The sequence below is a fragment of the Mustela putorius genome, unplaced genomic scaffold (genome assembly GCF_011764305.1).
Source record: "Mustela putorius furo isolate JIRA1106 unplaced genomic scaffold, ASM1176430v1.1 tig00003898_pilon_pilon_pilon, whole genome shotgun sequence".
NCBI classification, from domain to species: Eukaryota; Metazoa; Chordata; class Mammalia; order Carnivora; family Mustelidae; genus Mustela; species Mustela putorius.
The window spans coordinates 31335099-31355232 of record NW_025422047.1 but is presented as its reverse complement, the minus strand read 5'-3'; the positions used below and the strand labels follow the sequence as shown (position 1 = coordinate 31355232).

At 36.5% G+C, this 20134-nt stretch overlaps 1 protein-coding gene across 2 annotated transcripts in view; it reads left to right on the top strand.

Annotated features, from left to right (window-relative positions):
* The window catches only part of BAZ1A (bromodomain adjacent to zinc finger domain 1A), a 98557-nt gene that overhangs the window by 3755 nt on the left and 74668 nt on the right, over positions 1 to 20134 (top strand). For both annotated transcript variants that reach the window (XM_045067930.1, XM_045067929.1), the window contains one exon: positions 8890 to 9168. In XM_045067930.1, coding sequence (XP_044923865.1) covers positions 8890 to 9168 — 279 coding nt within the window. The remainder of the gene's footprint in view (positions 1 to 8889; positions 9169 to 20134) is intronic.

Below are 20134 nucleotides of genomic sequence, written 5' to 3'. Positions count from 1 at the left end.
TAGGCAAATGCATAAGCTAAAGTAAGTATAGAAGAATAAAGTGGACCAATATCTTTGTATTATACACAAAAATAAACTCAAAAGAATTAAAGACTTGAACAGAAGTCCTGAAACCATAAAACTCTTAAATGGTAAGCTCCTTGATACAGTTATTGGTGATTTTTTAAAATCTGACACTAAAAAAAAAGGCAAGGAGAACAAATATAAACAAGTGGGGCTTCGTGAAACTAAAAAGCTTCTGCAAACAAGGGAAAACATCAAAATAAAAAGGTGAGCTACTGACTTGGGAGAAAATATTTGCAAATTATACATCCAGTAGGGGCTAATATTCAAGTTATAAAGAACTCATACAACTCAACAACAACAACAACAAAAAAATCTGACTAAAATATGAGCAGAAGATCTGAATAGATATCTTTCTAAAGGATCCATAAAGATGGCTCACAGGTACATGAGAAGACTACACAACCTTAATCATCAGGGAAATGCAAATCAGGACTCCAGTGAGATCCCACCTCACACTTGTTAGAATGGCTTTTATCAAAAAGACTAGGGAGTGTTAACAGTTGCTGCCTAGGATGTGGAGAAAAGTGAACTCTTCTGCACTGTGGGTGGAAATGTAAATTGGTGCAGCCACTCTGGAAGACAGTATGGAAGTGCCTCAAAAACTTAAAAAAGATAGAACTACAAATTGATCCCTCAACTCTTCCTGGGTGTTTATCCGAATTTTAAAAACCACTAATTTGAAAATATATATGCACCCCCATGTTCATTGCAGCATTATATACAATAACCAAGTCTTCATCACCCTAAGTCTTCATCAGTGGATGAATGGATAAAGAAATTGTGGTATATATACAAAAGCATATTACTCAGCCATAAAAAAATTGAAATCTTGCCATTTGGGACAACATGGATTGACCTTGTGGTCCTTATGCTAAATCAAGTAAGTCAGACAGAAAGGAAAACTACCAATGATCTCTCTCATATGTGGAATCTAGGAAAAAAAAAAGTTAAGAAAAATACTAAGCTCACAACCCTTCAACTCTATAGTCAGTGATATTGTAAGAGCAATGTTATGAGACAGATGGTAACTATACTTATAGTGAATGTAGCATAATGTTTAAGCTTGTCAAATCCCTAAGTTGTATGCCTGAAACTAACAATGTTGTGTGTCCAACTGTACTTTAAAAAAGATTTTATTCCCCCTCCACCTCCAAAACCACACACACACACACAACTAAGCTCATGGGCAAAGAGAGCAGAATAAAGCATGTACTTTAATCTTTTAGATAAGATAAAATTTATTCTGTAATTTGGTTAGCTGACAGTTTTGTTTTTATTTATGTTTTTAGGACTGTGGATTGTTAAAAAACAGAGCAGTCAGGTCTGAATACTAGGAATTCTAGAGTTGTGGGATAAGGAAGGTGACTTGTTGTATTACCAAATGACTTAATTTCCTAAATAAAATAACTTATTTCTTTAGCCATTTAGACCCTTGGAATTGGAATGTTTTTACCATCTCTGAGTGAGTTATACTTTTCATACAAAATGTAGGAACCTCCTCATTACTTATATGCTAGCTTATGTTTCAACCTGGCTTTCTAGTGAAAGGTGTTTAACCTGATTTTCATGGTTCATCAGCTCCTTATTTGTTAATTCAGTCCTTTCAATAGCCCTCTTTTACAGATAAGGAAACTGGATTTGGGTTAAAGAGAGTAAGTCTGAGATCAGTGTCAAAAACAACCTGTCTAGCCTTTGGTGACACCAGACGTTTCATTCACATACCTAAGACTCTGGAGGTTATTTTCTTATTTACTACCCACATGGTACATATTATGGAGAATTTTCCCTAGTATTTGTTGAAGCTTGCAGAAATGTGCACCAGGAACATAGGACTCTGCTTTGAGTTTAAGCTTGCTGCCTAGATCTTTGGGTAGGCACTACTCTCTTGTCTGCCCAGACGTTTGGCTTCTTTACTGTATCCCCAGTGATTAAGCTCAAGGTGTTAAATATACAAACTAGAATGCCATCAGTTTACAGTGGGGAAAAACGTCTTTCACACAGACTGGTTCTCTTACTGATAATTAGGTATGTATGAGGTCTAATTATTACCTGAAGGCCATTTGGTGAGCATGGAATTTTTAAGGAAAATTGGATAATCTTCATAGATAGTGTCTTCAAATTAGGTTTTCAGCTCCTCTTTAGGAATAAGTCTGCTGCATGGTCCTGATATTTGGGTCTATGAGTCTTTTTTTCTTAGGTGGTATAACAGAGATTCCTAAATGCCTTTCCTTTACTTTTTATCCACTTAGTAGGCTACCATGTTTTGGGTTAATACATTCTTTCTTCAGACAGAACATGTCTTACCAGTTGCTGTATAACGAGCCATCCTAAAATTTAGTAGCTCAAAATAATCATCTGTTTTATTTGCTCACTCTTCTGCAGAATGCTAGTGTGGTTTCTCCTGGCCTGTGTGCTCACTCATTTAGCTATGGTCAGCTGGAGGCGAGGCTGAGGCTGTGATAGAGTAAGAGGTAGCCTCAAGTCACACAGCAGGGAGCTCAGCCGGGATGGCTTTTCTTTCTTTATGTGTATGTGGGGTTTTTTTCTACCTTTATTGAAGTGTAATTTACCAATAGATTTGTAAGCTATTTAAAGTGTACAATGTGGCATATTAATATCGAGATGGCTTTTCTTACCATGTGGTCTTTCATCCTCAAAAGACTAACATGGGCTTCTTTAGGTGCTGGTCTCAGGGTTCCAAGAGTGAGAGCAGAAGTCTCTCAGTGTCATTTCTGTATAATGTTGGTCAAAGCCCGTCTCCAGGCTAGCCCAGATTAAAGAGGTGGTAAAATAAACTTTCTCTCTTGTGAGATACAAGTATCAGTCATATTTCTAAGGAGCCTGCCTACCTTCAACTCTCTTTGGAGACAATCTACCACTGAGCAGCTGGTAAGATTTTATGCTTGGGCCATCCTGATTGGATTTTGGTAGTTCATTGGTAATCTCTCTGCAGTTAATCCCTCTTGCTACCCTTCTACCCAATGCCAGACTTTTTCTTCAAAGATGCTCAAGTCTTTCATGAGTTCCTCTGACATTGTTCCGCTATCACACTGGTTATTCTATGTATTTTTCTAGCTCTTTTTGCAGATATGGTACCTGAACAGTTAGAATTGATAACTATTTATTGAGTGCACATGCAATATGCTATACATTATTATTATCTTATTTAATTTTCATATTAACTGTTTATGGAAGATATCCCCATTTTATAGAGGGGAACCAGGTTCGATAAGGTTGTGTAATTTACCCAAAGGTTACCACATTCTACAAGTGGTAAGCTGAAATTCAGACACTTTCCTCTCCTTCACAGTCATGTGTGTACTTTCTCTGTTTAGATACACATAAAAATAAATGTGGGCTGCCAGTGGAGTGTATGCTTGTTTATTACCCTTGACACTATGCTTTGCAGAGTCTGGAGATACTGAGATAATTTGTCCCTCTAGTGAGAATAGAATGCCGTAACACAATGGCATAAATCAACGTGGGCTATGGAGCCTGTGTAATGGGACCATAGAAAATGGAGCTGATAACTGCTGGGGAATTGAGGAAGCCCTCGAATAAGGAGAGAAGATCTGAGTTGGGTCCTGAAAGATGGAGCTTTCAAGACACAGAATGGAGAAAAAGGGCATTCTAAGCATAAAATATGCTTAAAAAAATACTTTTTAAGCTGAGGAAACTATAGAAAGTCATAGAAGTATGAATTTGCAGTCTCACTTAAAAGTTGCCTTTTTCACATTCATTATTATTAAGCTAGGAGTTTTGTTAAGCTACTATAATGTTTTACTTTTGTTGATACCTATTTAGGGTTTTAGACTCTAGATTTAAAAAATCTTTATTGCTATCCTCCACCTCAGTGTCATCTACAGATTTTAGGAGCCTGCCTTATATGTCATTATCTAAGCTGAGGCAGCACTGAGTCAAGTGCAAAGTAGTATGTCATTAAATGTTTTTTAAAACTAAGCATTATATTTTTAATTAATCTGACTTCTTCCCATTTATGAATAAATGTAATAATCATCTAGCTGATTTTTCTCTAAATAACATAAGGCATGTTAAGTCTGCCATGCCCAAGATCTCCTAATTTCCTGCTTTGTAATACTCTCAGTGGTAGATATTATTAGAACACTCTATGCTGTTTTATAGCAACTACTACTTTTCTAAGTTTATAAAATACTTTCCCATCTCTTGGTATTATATGCCGCTTAAGGCCGGAAATTATGTTAGTTTTTAACCTGTGGCTGCATTTCTCAGTTATACTAAATATGTTATGGACAGAGGAGTTTGTTTATATCCTTTAGATCTTTTGTGCAGTATTGTGCTGAGTCTTTCTTAAGTTTAATTGATAAAGTTTGGCCCTTAAGGAGAATACGCTTTGCATTTATCTTTTCTAAATTATATTTAGCTTCTGGTTTTTATGTCACTTCATTCTTTTTGTTTATCTGTTTTGGTTTTGGTTTGGTTTTTTTAGTTCCAAGTTTTTATTGAAACTCCAGATAGTTAACATGAATATTAGTTTCAAGTGTAGAGTTTAGTGATTCATCATTTAGGTACAACACCCAGTGCTCAGCCCAAGTGCCCTGCTTAATACCCATCACCCATATAACCCAGCCCTGTCCCCAACTCCCTTCCAGCAACCTCTCAGTTTGTTCTCTATAGTTAAGAGTTAGTTTTATGGTTTGCTTGTCTTTTTTTAACCCCTATATTCATTTGTTTTGTTTCTTAAATTCCACATGTGAGTGAAATCTTGGTATTTGTCTTTCTCTGATTTATTTTGCCTACCGTAGTATTCTCTAGTTCCATCCACATTGTTGCAAATGGCAAGATTTCATTCCTTTTTATGACTAATATTCCATTGTGTGTGTGTGTGTGTATAAATAAAACATCTTCTTTAGCCATTCATCAGTTCCATGATTTGGCTATTATTGTTAAGGCTGCTATAAACATCAGTCATGTATTCCTTCAAATCATTATTTTTTTTTTATAAATATTTTATTTATTTATTTTGAGAGAGAGCATGAGCGAGGAGAAGGTCAGAGAGAGAAGCAGACTCCCCATGGAGCTGGGAGCCCGATGCGGGACTCGATCCCAGGAATCCAGGATCATGACCTGAGCCGAAGGCAGTCGTCCAACCAACTGAGCCACCCAGGCGCCCCCCTTCAAATCATTATTTTTTTATCCTTTGGGTAAATACCTAGTAGTGCAATGATCATAGGGTAGCTTTTAAGGAACCTCCATACTGTTCTCCAGAGTGGCTTTACCAGTTTCCCTTCCCACTAACAATGCAAGAGGGTTCCACTTTCTTTCGTACTTGCTAATAACATCTGTTGTTTCCTGTGTTGTGAATTTTAACTATTCACATCATTCTTACATGTTACATCATTCTTAATCTTATTCCACTAGATTTTTAAGTTTTCCAAATGACCCTATAAGTTAACAGTATGTTGCCCTTTGTCCCTTAGTTTGTTCACCAGAGTATTGGTTGACTTTATATTAATTAAAGGTGTGTTCTTGCTGGCAGTCGAGCTGTTAACTCAGAAACAATTTTTTTCCTTAAGAAAATAATAATAAAGAGAAGAAGTCCTCAAATTATTTCTTAAAGGGCTAGATAAAATAAAATTTTAGACTTTGTAGGCAATGGTGTCTACTGCGCCTGCTCAACTCCACAGGACAGAGTGAGAAAGCAATTACAGACAATACCTAAAGGAATGGGTGCGGTTATGTTCCATTTAAAACTACAGAAACAGGTGGAAGGCTAGATTTGGCCTCCAGGCCAGTAGTATTCTCATCTCTGGAAAAGAAGATGGTTGAAGGAATGTAGTAATAAATCGGACACATAATTATATTGGCCTAAACATATTCATACAAAACAATATTTTGTTTTTTAAGAATTTTGTTCATAATAGCAAAATGTGCTTCTTATAAAAGTTTCATGATCTTAAATTCTTATAATATAGAAATTGAGGAGGCACTGTTACCTACCCCCCCAGAGTTATTATTAGAAGAATCCTATATATTTGAATGTGTACGGCAAATGGATGAAGAGCAGAATTACAGAAGTGTGAGAAAGTGAAGGTATAAAATGTTAGAGATACTACCATGCTGGTAGGAGGTAATGAATCAGGAGAATTGGGCCTTTTTTTTTTTTTTAATTTTTGCTTGCTTGCTTGCTTTAAAAAGGCCATGATGATAGTGTCTGTGTCTGCCTCCCCCTGAGGGTAGATCTTTGTACACAGCAGGGCTATAATATAACAACTTTGCAGAGTAGATACACACAAGGGAAACACAGTACAAACACTTTGCAAGAGGAGCTGGGAACCTGGGTGTAAAAGGAGAGCCATATGTACAGCAATGGTTACTGACTATCCTATTTTTCTGCCTAGTAACACGTTTAATGGAGATTTGTGGCACTTGTGCCATTGATTTTGGGTATTTTGAACAACATCAACACATCTAAGTAGTGTTTATTGCAACTCAGTATAAAGTCTGTCTCCCTGACATGGCGTGAAGTACCCTAGGTGACCAAATACCAAATAACTTTGATTAGAGCTGTCAGGAGCCATTATTTGGCCCAGGGGTTTTTAAGAACTCGAAATATGACTAATCAGAATTAAGATGGTTAGATGGGCAATAAAAGTAAGATACATACTGGAATTTGAATACTTAGTACCCCCCCCAAATAATTTAAAATATTTACATATTGAAGCATTTAAAATTCATCACATATTGAAATAAAGCATTTGGGAATGTAGTGGGTTAAATCAAATATGTAAAAGTAATTAATATAGAAAATTAGTGTTTCTCTTTAAAAAATTTTTTAATGCAGGCATTAGAAAATTTAAAATTATATGTGTGGATAGCATTCTATGTTTGCTAGCACTGGTTTAGAGACTAGTTAATGTTAAATACCTAAATTTGAAATATATTTTTCTTAAACAGTATTATAGTTTAAACTATCAGAAGTATACCTCACATACATCATGTGCTGGTTATGTGTTGGCTTGTTAAGCTAAGTCTTACAGTTATGTTTGTTCCAATAATAAAAAATTTAAAACTTTTATAACACTTTCTAAGTGAACTGCTGTTTTAGGCGGTAAAACTTAAGACTTCTTTCAAGATCATCCATTCATTTATTTTATTCTGCACCATTGATAGCCACTTATTGGGTATATATATCTGTTGTCAATCACTGACGTACATAAATTTTCTTGTTAATAAGAACCTTATTGCATTCATCTTTTCTCTGTCTGGTATCCCTTTCTTCAACCCTACTTTTCCTTTATAACCTAACCACTTCCTCAAAAAAACTGTTCTAAAACTTCTTGATCATTTTTTTCCTGTCTCTCCTCCGTCCCTTCCTTTCATCTCCCAAGGATATTTACTTATCTTTTAGGTATCTTTTGATCACCTTGTAGTTTTAATTTTAATGATATACATCCATTATCACCTCTACTAAAAGGTACATACTTCAAAGGATCTTCATTGTACTGAATTAGATTCATGTAACTTGACGAATGCATCAACCTCTTTAGATCTCATATATATATATATATATACACATATACATATATTAGGTTATGATTAGTTTCTCTTTTTTTTCCATACATTTCATTTTTTTTTGTTGTTCTTTCTACAAATATACGAATGAAACTATGTTAAAGTACATCAAAGTATAGAGGAAGGAAAGATATTTACCGATACCTTACCACTTAGAGGCAACCATTATTACCTTTTTTGTGTATGTCTAACATTTTCTAAAATTTGTTGATTGTAAAAACAATACAGTACATGCTCATTATACAAATTCAAGCAACATTAGACATACTTAGGATAACAAATTTTCCTTTTCCTTCCTTCTCAGTCCTTCCCTTTCTCCATAGGGAATATCTGTCTATAGTATTTGTATAAGTACATATTTTTTGTTCTAATTAGTGAATATGGGATTGTATATTCAGTGATTTGAGGTTTTTCTCTACTTAGTGTACCCTAGAAATCTTTCCATATTATGGATTTCTTGCATTTTAAAACTGACTGGATAGAATTTTGAAAAGAAAGAAATGTTCATGTTAAGAAATTCCAACAGTGCAGAAAAGCACTCAGTAGAATGGTCCCCAGGCCCATCCATACTCTAGCTATTGGCCTTGATTTTTGTGTAACATTCTAGAAATCTTTTCATGCTTCTTGAGCTTTCTTTTTCTGCCTTCCTTTTTCTTTCTTTCAAGTGGGACCATATTATATATATTGCTTTGGTAAGCTTTTACTTATAAAAATACAGGAGGAAATCAAACTAGAAAGTTGGTTTTTTTTTTCCCCTGTGAGCATGTTATTTAAGAACTCTTTTCATACTGTTTTAATGACTATGATTTTTCATTATATGAAGTACTGTAATTTACTTAAATTTTCTCATCATTATATGCTTAGATTTGCCAGTTTTTCTCTATTATGTTAGAGCTTTTTAAAGTTCATAGTTAAGTGCTTAAATTGTCCCTAGTGTTTTGGCTGCTTTGGAACAAAAAGCTTTAAAATTAGAGGAAAAAAGAAAGGTTGAGTTTATTTTCAGTTTCACTCCTAATTTCAAAAGTGATGGAAATCAAAGTCCAATTTTAGCTGAATGTACCTTTAAATTGCAAAATATAAATGTCTAGCTTAAATATACTTTTTGTTAGCTTTGTATTAATGCGTAAGTTGACCAATTAGTAAGCCCTTCCTTATTCTATGATTCTATGTAAAATTTTGCAGTGAAGCCACAATCCTTTATCAGCTTTTAATGTAAAATTTTTGAAATGATAGGTAATAAATGGATTTCTGTTTTTGTTTTTTAATCAGTGACTTTTTTGAGCGAACCATTCTGTGCAACAGCCTTGTGTGGAGTTGTGCTGTGACGGGTAGACCTGGACTGACCTATCAGGAAGCACTGGAGTCAGAAAAAAAAGCAAGGCAGAATCTTCAGAGTTTTCCAGAACCACTAATTATTCCAGTTTTATACTTGACCAACCTTACCCATCGTTCACGCTTACATGAAATTTGTGATGATATTTTTGCGTATGTCAAGGATCGATATTTTGTTGAAGAAACTGTGGAAGTCATTAGGAACAATGGTGCAAGGTAAAGTACTTCTAATTTTTTCTCTTGTTACACATACATTCACATTACTCACAATTAAAAGTACACAAAAAGGTGAACTGAGGAAGGCTTCCCTTCTCTACTTCCATTGCTCTCTTACCCTCCCCACAGATAGCCCTAATAATGTTAGTATATTTTTCCAAAGCTTATGTCTATACAGACCACCAGAAACATATACACATAGGTATTTGTGTATATATGTGAATGTGCGCACACACACAATCTCCTGTCCCTTTTAATGCTTGATACCCTTTTCTTTTAAAATATCTTGAACATTAGTCCATTGCTTTATGAACCACCTTTCTTCTCTTTTTTGTTTATTGTATAGTAAGTTCTATTGTATGGAAGTTGCATCTTTATTTCCAAGTTAAAAAAAAAAGCCTTAAAGATACCTATTTTGTCATTATTATGCTACCTGATAGTTTAAATATACATGTATTTCTTACTGGGTTTTAGTAGTTCCTCTGATAATACAAGGACTGGATTTTATATACTCCACTGGGTTCTCTTTTACCCGCTCTTCAAGAAAAAATGAATTTTTCATATGCAAAAATTTTAAATGACTTTATCTATGGCATTAAGTTAAAAATTATTATTGCTTTCCTCAAGTCTTAAGTATTTGTGATTGGCTAATACTTACCATAATATTTTCTTATTTGCATTAAAACTTTTTATAGCCTCTTGGTATCATGTAATTGGTAGTGTCATGTGTCTCATTTCTTTCACTGACTAATGTTTTAAAGTTTATCGATATTTTAGCATGTATCAAGATTTTATTTCTTTTTATTGATAAATTCTACTTTATGGATCTGTCAACATTCTGTGACAGACATTTAGGTTGTTCCCACATTTTGGCTATTATAAATAATGCTGTAACAGGCAATCATGTACAAGTTTTTGTGTGAACATATGTTTTCGGTTCTGTTGGGTATATACCTAGAGGTAGAATTGCTAAGTCTTATGGTAACACCATGTTTAACGTTTGAAGAACCTCCAGAGTTCCAGAGCAACTGCACCATTTTACATTCCCACTGCGGTGGATGAGAGTTGCTGTTCCTCCACATCCTCACCAAGTGCTGACTATGGACAATTTGCTATTCATCTTTTTTACTTTGCCATCCTCGTGGCTATGGAATGGTATCTTGTGGTCATTTTCATTTGCATTTCCCTAATGACTATGTCAAGTTAAGCATCCTTTCATGTGCTTATTGATCATTTACGTATCTTCTTTGGAGAAATGTTTGTTCTGGTCCTTTGCCCATTTTTAAATTGGGTTATTTATCGTTTTTATTACTGAGTTGTAAGAGTCCTTGGTGGTTTGGGGGTACAATCCCTTATATGATTTGCAGCTATTTGCTTGCATTCCATGAGCCGTCCTTTCACTTTCTTGATGGTACCATTTGCAGTACCATCTCCCCTTAATTTTAATTTTTGTTTCTACTTACCAATAGTGTATACCTTTTGTTTCGATCTCTGGTAGTACTTACCAGTGGTCCTAAAGACTACTTTATCACCAGAATTAGTTTTATTGGAAAGAGCATGCTAAATTACAGAGAAATGGGGTGGATGCCATTCTTAGGGTGAATTAGTCTGTATAGGTACTCTGGATCCTCTCCACCTCAGTACTTTTTTCTCACCGTCTCATTTACCATTAGGTATTCCTCCCCTCTTTCTTGTTGCATTTTATAAGTATAGATTAGGTGCTTGCCTCCTTACCAAGACTTTCTGTTTTGAAATAAGAGATCAGCCAACAGATCGTTCTAGAAGATCCTTAGTCATTTCTATGGCAGAATAGGAAAGACAAAACCTGACTACTTGAGGAAACAGTTCAGCTCTTTATCTTCCCCATCCTGATTACCACCTAGCTTGCCTGTCAGTTGTGCAGACATTTGTTCTCTGCTACTTCCTTAGAACCTACTGGAGAAGTGAGAGAATCAGTGGTCTATGTAAAGAGCACTAAACTAGGATTATATTGCATTACGTTATGTTATGTTATGTTACATTACATTACATTATATCAGCAGATACAACCTCATTGTTTCCATTTACAGATGAGGAAACAGATCCAAAGAATTTTGGTAATGTTTATCATCTATTACTGATCTCCTGCTATTTACTTGCACTGTTCTAGACACTGGAAATATAGCAGTGAACAAAAAGAAGTCATGGAGCTCCCATTTTAGTCTTATAAATAGTAAGTGGTAGGATTTAAACTCAGGTAGAGCTGACTTACAAAATCATTTCTTACACTGTATCATTGTCTCCTTAGTTTCAGATTCTGCCATTTATTTGCTCTGAGCAAGTAAATTCAAATTCTTTAAGCTGTTAAATGGACCCCTGCCTTACAGGTTTGACACACAGGATGAAATGAGACAATGAAGGCGAATTTTTTTAAACTGTATTCTATAATATTGCATTTGATATAGGTGCCTTGTTAGTATCTGAATGTATGTAGTGAGGCCATGCAGTTGGACGGATTGCTTTTGTTTTTTGAGAGATCTCAGTAGTAAAGTGACTACAATAACTGCTTGGGCCACTTTAACTAAGAATCAAATTTCTCTATTGTAGCTATGAAAAGAAACCCCATAGTTAACAATTTCACTAAGAAAGACATAGTTGTTTTATTTTTGAAGATGGTCATCCCACTTTTGTACATGGTCTAAAAAATGCTGCAATAGAAGGTTTTTGTTTTTGTTTTTGTTTTTAAGATTTTATTTATTTATTTGACAGAACGAGAGAGCACAAGTAGGAGAGAGGGGTAGCCCAGTGCGGGGCTCGATCACAGGACTCTGGGATCATGACCTGAGCCAAGGGCAGATAACCTAATCATCTGAGCCACCCAGGCGCCCTGCTGCACAAACAATTTTAAGGCATCTAAGTTTCAGTAACTTGATCTTCTTTTTAACATCATTGTTTAGTGAAAGGTTGGGAGTATGGTGACCTAGAACTCAGTGCTCACATGATAAACCCATTCTTACTCCCTGCTCAGCCCACCCTCAACCCACGCCTGGAACTGGAGAATAAAATCAGGAAAAAGAAGGTGGGAATCACACCACAAATACACATTTGGGATTGTTGAGTTCTCTCTCCGTTGAAGGATAGGGTTGGAATTTGAGAGAATCTGAAAAACTGAATCAATATAATTGTGTATTTGGTAATTTTTTTAAATTAAAATGGGCTTTGGGCAGCTTGTTTTCAGACATTTTATAGGCACAGTCAAGATATTCTTGGAGTTCAGAGGAGATATGAAGCAACAGATATGAAGAGGTACCGCTAAAAAAGTAGGTATACTGACACCAAGAAGTGGCACCTGATAGGAAAGAAGGAGATGGAATAACCATTACCTACTGTTGATGGTTAAGTATACTGGCTTGGCTTAGTATTTAATTTGGTAGCATTAGAGGACATTGCAGAATTAAAAGTATCGTAGCATTTATTGACCTTTTCCTGTATTCTAGGCACTATGTTACATGCTTTCATTTCAATTCCCATGATATTGATTGGGAACTCAGAATTTTCCAAAAGTTGTATGTTCCTTGGTATTACTGAAAAGTTGAAAACTTAATGTCCACACAAAGACCTGCAGATGAATGTGTATAGCAGCTTTATTACTAACTTCCAAAATTTGGAAGCAACCAAAATGTCCTTTACTAGGTGAATGGATGAATAAGCTGGTACATCCAGGCAATGGAATATTATTCAGGTTTAAAAAGAAATGAGCTATCAAGCCATGAAAAGACATAAGGAACCTTAAGTGAATATTACTGTGTGATAGAAGCCAATCTGAAAAGGGTACATATGTATGGTTCCAACTATAAAAGCCAAAACTATGGAGACAGTAAAAAGATCAGTGGTTGCCAGTAGTTGAGGTAGAGTTGGGGAGATGTAAGTAGGTAGAGCACAGAAGGTGTTTAAGGCAGTGAAAATACTGTGTACACTATAGTGATGGATACATGTCATTATACATTTGTCCAAACCCATAGTGGAACACACCAGGAGTGAACTGTCACATAAGCTATAGAATTCGAGTAATGATGATGTCTCAGTGTGGACTCATGAGTTGTAACAAATCACCTCTGGTGGGGGGCTATTGATTAGAGGCTGTGAATGTAGGGCAGCAAGAGGTATACAGGAAGTCTCTAGATCTTCCTCTCAGTTTTGCTATGAATCTTAAAACTGCTCTAAAAAACTAAAGTCTTTGCATTAACAATAAAATTATGTGCTGTGTTTATTAAGACTAAAGTTTATAGTTAATTAAAATCTGTTTTTTTCTATAAGGGTTCATATATATCAAAGAAAATTATGAAAATTGAAGGCCTAGAGTGCATTTTCCAAATGCTCATTTCAGAGATAACCATTTTCAAAAAATTAGTACATTAAAAAATATAAAATATTGTTCTTTTTTCTATACTATGCTAGAGTTAAAAAAATAGCAAGCAGCTTTTTCACTTAATAATGTTTGGGTATCTTCTTATATCAAAATACATAGATGGGCATTTCTAATTGGTTTTGCATAAATTGATTAAAATATTGGTTCCTAAAAAGCTTACTTGCTTTTCCTGAGAAAAAGCAACTTTTCCTTCAGAAAGTTACTTCTTTTACTAGTCCTATGTGAATTTTCCCTTTGAAAATAAAAAAGCTACATTTTTTCCAAATAATCTGTGACCTGGATGCCTGTGTGGCTCAGTTAGTTAAGCATCTGCCTTCAGCTCGGGGTCCTGGAGTGAGCTCCATGTCTGGTTCCCTTCTCGGGGATTCTGCTTCTCCCCATCCTTCTGCACCCGCCCCCCCCATTGTGTGTGCTCTCTCTCTCTCTCTCTCTAATCTCTGACCCTTGACTGACAGACCTTTTTCCCCACTGCAGTTTAAATCAGTAAAATAGGGACACCTGGGTTGTTCAGTCATTAACTGTCTGCCTTCAGCTCTGGTCATGATTCTAGGGTCCTGGGATGGAGCCCCACATCAGGCTCCCTGCTTAGCGGGAGGCCTGCTTCTCCCTCTCCTACTCCCCTTGCTGGGTTCCCTCTCTCGCTGTCTCTCTCTGTGACAAATAAATAAAATCTTAAAAAAAATAAAATAAAGTAATAAAAATGAATCAGTGAAATAGCAGAATTGGATTTGTACCAAAGAGTTTCAATTATGGCCAGATTTTCCCAAATATTATCCCCATACTACTTAGATTTAAAATTTACAAAATGTTACCTAATTAAGAAGCATAAGAGATAACAGTTCAATATTGTTTTTAGAATTGTTCTGTAAAATAAAGAGTATAGAATTCGTCTATATTGGTTTTGGCATTAAGTAGTAACCAACGAACTAGAGATTTTAATTATTCAGCTGTTAAAGTATATTCCCTGTAGCTTTCTATGTTTCATTGGTGGAGCTTTTAAGCACTTTACTGTAATGAGGTAAGAGAAAATTAGTATCAAAACCTATAATATAGAAAGTAGGCACTCAGTATATATTAGAAGTGGAAATAAGAAAATGAACTTCTAAGTCTTTGGGTTCTTTTTTTACTATTGCTGGCCTAAATGGTATTAGTGAATCATAATTAAACTGCATTAATATTGAAGACAGAGAAATACTAAATATATTGAGAAGATAGGATGAACATAAAAGATTTAACTGAGGGCCAAATATAGTTTTATTTAAACATACATGCTTGAATGTTAGTGACTCCATCCAGGTGGGATTAATCAAAGAGAAGTTTTGGGAAAGAGTTGACTAGAAATTTGAAGACAGAGAGAAAAAAATATAAATTTGTAGAAAAAGATTAAAGGAGAAATTCTTCTTATTTAAGTGTAAAGATGGTATAGAACTTTCAGCAATGTACATTAATCAAATTTTTTTTAAAGATTTTATTTATTTATTTATTTGACAGAGAGAGATCACAAGTAGGTAGAGAGGCAAGGAGAGAGAGAGAGGGAAGCAGGCTCCCCGCTGAGCAGAGAGCCCAATATGGGACTCGATCCCAGGACCCTGAGATCATGACCTGAGCCGAAGGCAGTGGCTTAACCCACTGAGCCACCCAGGCGCCCCATTAATCAAATTTTTATTATTAGAACTTTTTTCTTTTTTAAGGTTTATTTGAGAGAGAGAGCAAACGTATGCGCACAAAGCGGGGGAGTGGGAAGCAAAAGAGAATCTCAAGCAGACTCTGCACAGAGTGGGGAGCTAGACTCTGGGCTCAGTCCACAACTAGTCACAACTAGAGCTCAGAGTCTAGCTCTCAACTAGTCACAGAGTGGGGAGCTAGACTCTGGGCTCAGTCCGCAACTAGTCACAACTAGAGCTCAGTCCACAACTAGTCACAACTAGAGCTGAAATCAAGAATTGGACACCTAACTCACAGAACCACCCTGGCTCCCCATGTATTGCAAAAATTTTTCAGAAAGAAGGCTTTCTATAGCTCAGCTTACACTACTGAACTTTTTCTTAAGAGGCTCCACCCCCAACATGGGGCTGGAACTGAACCCTGAGACTGAGTTGCATGCTCTACTGACTGAATCAGCCAGGTGCCCCCCTACTGATCTTTTAAGGTAAAAATGTCTGGTTCTCAACCAAAGAGAGTCCTTAGCAACATTCACAAATTGTTTTCAGTGAGCCTAGTATGTTGATAGAATTTTTAATACCAAAAAAGGGGGGGGGGCTGTTTGGGACAAACTATTCTTTGGAATTCTAAGTTAAAGTAGAAACCCCCTTCTTTAGATATATGTTGTGTTTCTTGTATGTACCAAAGACCCAGACTTAACAAGCTGATTCCCAGATTGTCATTGCAAGTTCAACAGTTAAAATTTAGAATCTTTATTTACTTGCATAAGCAAATTAGGAGGATATCCTGGGAAACTATTTTATACTCTAAAAATACCTAAATAATCACAAAAATGAATGAAAATGATTTTTTTAAAGATATTATTTATTTGCCAGGGTGAGCAAGAACAAGCAGGAGGAGCCAGGCAGAGGGAGAAGCAGGCTCCTCGCTGAGCAGGGAGCCTGATGCAGGACTGGATCCCAGGACCCTGAGATCATGATCTGTGCTGAAGGCAGATGCTTAACCAACTGAGCCGCCTCGATGTCGCTGAAAATGATTTTTTTTAAAGATTTTATTTATTTGAGAAAGAGAGAGAGAGTGGGGACAGGGAGAAGAGGGAGAAAGAGAAGAAGACTCCCCCCTGAGCAGGGAGCCAGAATGGAGCTCATCCCAGGACCCTGAGATCTTGACCTGAGCTGAAAGCAGACACTTAACTGACTGAGCCCCCCAGGTACTCCTGAAAAAGAATTTTTTTTTCTTTTCTTTTTTTTTTTTTTAAATTTTATTTATTTATTTGACAGACAGAGATCACAAGTAGGCAGAGAGACAGAGGAGGAAGCAGGCTCCCTGCTGAGCAGAGAGCCGGATGTGGGGCTCCATCCCAGGACCCTGGGATCATGACCTGAGCCGAAGGCAGAGGCTTTAACCCACTGAGCCACCCAGGCGCCCCAAGAATTTTTTTTTCTAAAGAAGTTTAATTTAAATCATCTGTAAAGCTTATGTTGTATTTCTGTATGGGCTCAACAAAATAGTTCACCTTAACAAAATAGTTCAGTAAAATTTCGACTGATCATACAAACTTAACTCATTTTCTTCAGTATTCTAAGGGGCTTCAAACTGCATTAGCCATTAGGAGCATCTGCCTAATGTCTTTCAAAAGTCTTTGAATGTTAAAAGTTACGGGTGAGGGTAGTCTCTGTGGCAACTTCCCTATTGTATTAAAACCAAGTACAGTCAGGTGCATCACCACCAACACTTACAGTCCTTATGATGGGGGTGAGAAAAAATGATCAAAATGAGGAGTTGACAAGTAAATTGAGGTTCACCTCTTTTCTAACATAAAAGGAAATCAAATGTTTGCTTGCTTCAATTTGTATCTCATTGAACTTGTTAGTAGCGGTATGGTGAAGTAGAACAGTAGTTCTGAAGTTCTTAGTTCCCTGTGACAGGAGAATATTAGAGGTAATATCACAAGAAGGGAGATTATGAGTAGCTATTACTGTCCGGAGATCGCTGTTAGAAATAAAAGGGAAGTTCATTTCTACATGGTTACAAGTTCAGGTCTGAGAAATTTGAGCCTCTTCTGAATAAAATCTCTCATCTTTTTCTACCTACTTTGTGGTAGGTAGGAATATATTGTGGCCAATATAAGATCAGTTTTTGATGAGTGACTTACCTTGTAGATACTTTGAATTTTTCTGAGAACAAGATAAAACTGTAGTTTGTTAGTTTTCTATGCTGTTTTGGAGACCAGTAGTATGGTGTGTAAGTGGCATTCATTTGACCTATGGTTCTGAATTACTGTTTTTAAAATGGGGCTATCTGTCTATCTTAGAGAAAGTCAGAGACCATCCAAACATAAAAGTTAAAGGAGAAATAGGAGAAATAACAGAAGTTAAAATAATTTTTGATGAAAGGAAAAGGAATGGTAAAAATACAAATAGAGGGGTGCCTGGATGACTCAGTTAGGTGTCCTGACCTCTGATCTCAGGCTTGTGAGTTCAGGCTCCACATTTGTCTCCACAGTGGGTATAGAGCCTACTTTTAAAAAAAGTACAAATAGAATCTATTCATCACTAAAGGACAGGCAGAATCCTTTGATTAAATTAAAAACATATGCCAAGAGAATAATTCTGGGTAGAGTTTGGTACCCTTTTTTTAAAATAAAGGGCCAGATAGTAAATATTACAGACTGTGTAATTCATATGGATTCAGTCACAGCCACCAAACTCTGCTGTTGAAGTGCAAAAGCAGCCATAGACAGCGTATGAATGAGCATGGCTGTTTTCTAATAGTTCCTTCTTCATAAATACTGTAATTTGAATATCCTATTATTTTCACATATCTCAGAGTAGTCTTCTGATTTTTATTTGAAGCCACTTAAACATGTATAAATTGTTCTTAGCTTGCAGGTCGTACATAGAAAAAAACAGGAGGGAATTTAGATCTGGCCCATAGGCCATAGTGTGCTGACTCCTGAGGGGAGGGAAGGGTTCCTGCTTTAAATAAGGTTTATCGAATAAAATCCACAGAGGTCCCCTTTATGTTTAGAACTTCAGAGTTTGGCATGCCGAAGTGATTTGGGAGGGTGGGAAAAGCCTGTGGAGCCAAACTGACTACTGTTTCTGGGAATCTTCTTTCATAATCTATAAAGCTGAAATAATATATATATTCATATAGTAGTTGTATGAGCTTCTACGCATAACAAACCAGACCCAAAATTTAGTGGCCTAAATCAGTAAACATTATTCTCACAGTTGGTTGGCTGGAATGTTCTTATGGTCTGGGCTGTCCTGTCTGGGGCTGGATTACCTAGGTCCTCTACTTTAGAATAGCCTTCCTCACATGTCTGGGGCCTCAGACTGGGGTGGCTACTTTGATGTGGCCTCTCATCCTACAGGAAGCTAATTCAAACTTGTTCCCAAGGCAGTAGCAGGGTTCCCAGCAGCAAGAGAGGGCAAGCTCCACTGTGCAAGCACACTGCAAGCCTCAGCATGCTTTGTGTTTACTAGTATTCCATTGACCAGAGCAAGTCACATGAACAAATCCAGAGTTGCTGTGGGAGGGAATCAAAGAGATGTGAATCAACGGGGGCCATACCTGCAATTATCTGCCACAGTAGTTACCATTTGTTAGTAGGCCAGCAGAGTACCTGGCACAGGAAGCACTCAGTCAATGTCAGATCCTTCCTGTACTTGTCAGAGATGAGTGAAGAGTCTTCCAGCTGTGATGATTCATCTTTTTTTAAGTCAATCCCTAATTTTCTTACATCCTAGTCACTGTTCTTCAGAGTTCGCCACATACCATTTTAGGGAGATGATGCCAATACCTGTAAACTTTTGAGAGCTTCCTATATGCCACACACTGTTCTAAGCTCTTTATATGATCTTGTTTAATTCCCACAACACCTTCTGTAACAAGAGCTCATTTGTTCACTTTACAGTTGAGAAGCTTATACAGCTAGGTTAATTAATTAAAACTTGATCAAGGTCACAAGTGAGATTTCTAAGCACAAGGCATTGTCAGAATCACTGCTTCTGTTTGAGAAGAATACACTCAGAAATATATATATTAAAGGATAGCAGTTAAGGAGGATTTAAAAATTATAGTTGAATATACCCATTGAACACCCATCATTTACTCTTCCCTTTACATAAGCATTTTATAATTTGTCTAAGTGTGAAGAAAGATAGGATTATATATATGTGGTTAGATCATCTTTTGATCATTTGTTCTAAGAGACAGTGATACAGGTCATAAGGTTGAGTGTCCAAAAATCAGCATTGATTTTTGATTCAAAGGGGAAAAAAACTCAGCATTGATCATTGATTCAAAGGGGAAAAAAAACTCAATGTTTAAACAGGTTCCCTTTTTCTTTAAATTCTTCATCATTTTTCCTATCAGAGGGTACCTTAATTTTTCTTTTTTAAGATTTTTCTTTTAATTTATTTGAGACAGAGAGACTGAGAGCACAAGTGGGAGAAGCAGACTCCCTACTGACCAGGAAGCCTGACTGGGGGCTGAGTCCCAGGACCCTGAGATCAACCTGAGCCATAGCCAGATGCTACCAACTAAGCCACCCAGGCACTCCTACAGGGTACCTTAATTATTTTACTTCTGTACTTTGGCCTGTTTAAGCTATCTTCTTTTCAGATATTTTGCCTTCAGATTGAAGAATGCTATTTACTAGCAACAAAAGGTGACTGCAGGGACGCCTGGGTGGCTCAATTGGTTAAGCTGCTGCCTTTGGCTCAGGTCATCATCCCAGGGTCCTGGGATAGAGTCCCACATCAGGCTCCTTGCTCAGTGGGGAGTCTGGTTCTCCCTATGTCTGCCTCTCCCCCTGCTTGTGCTCTTTCTCTCTCTGACAAATAAATTAAAATCTTAAAAAAAAAAAAACTATGAAAAGGTTACTGC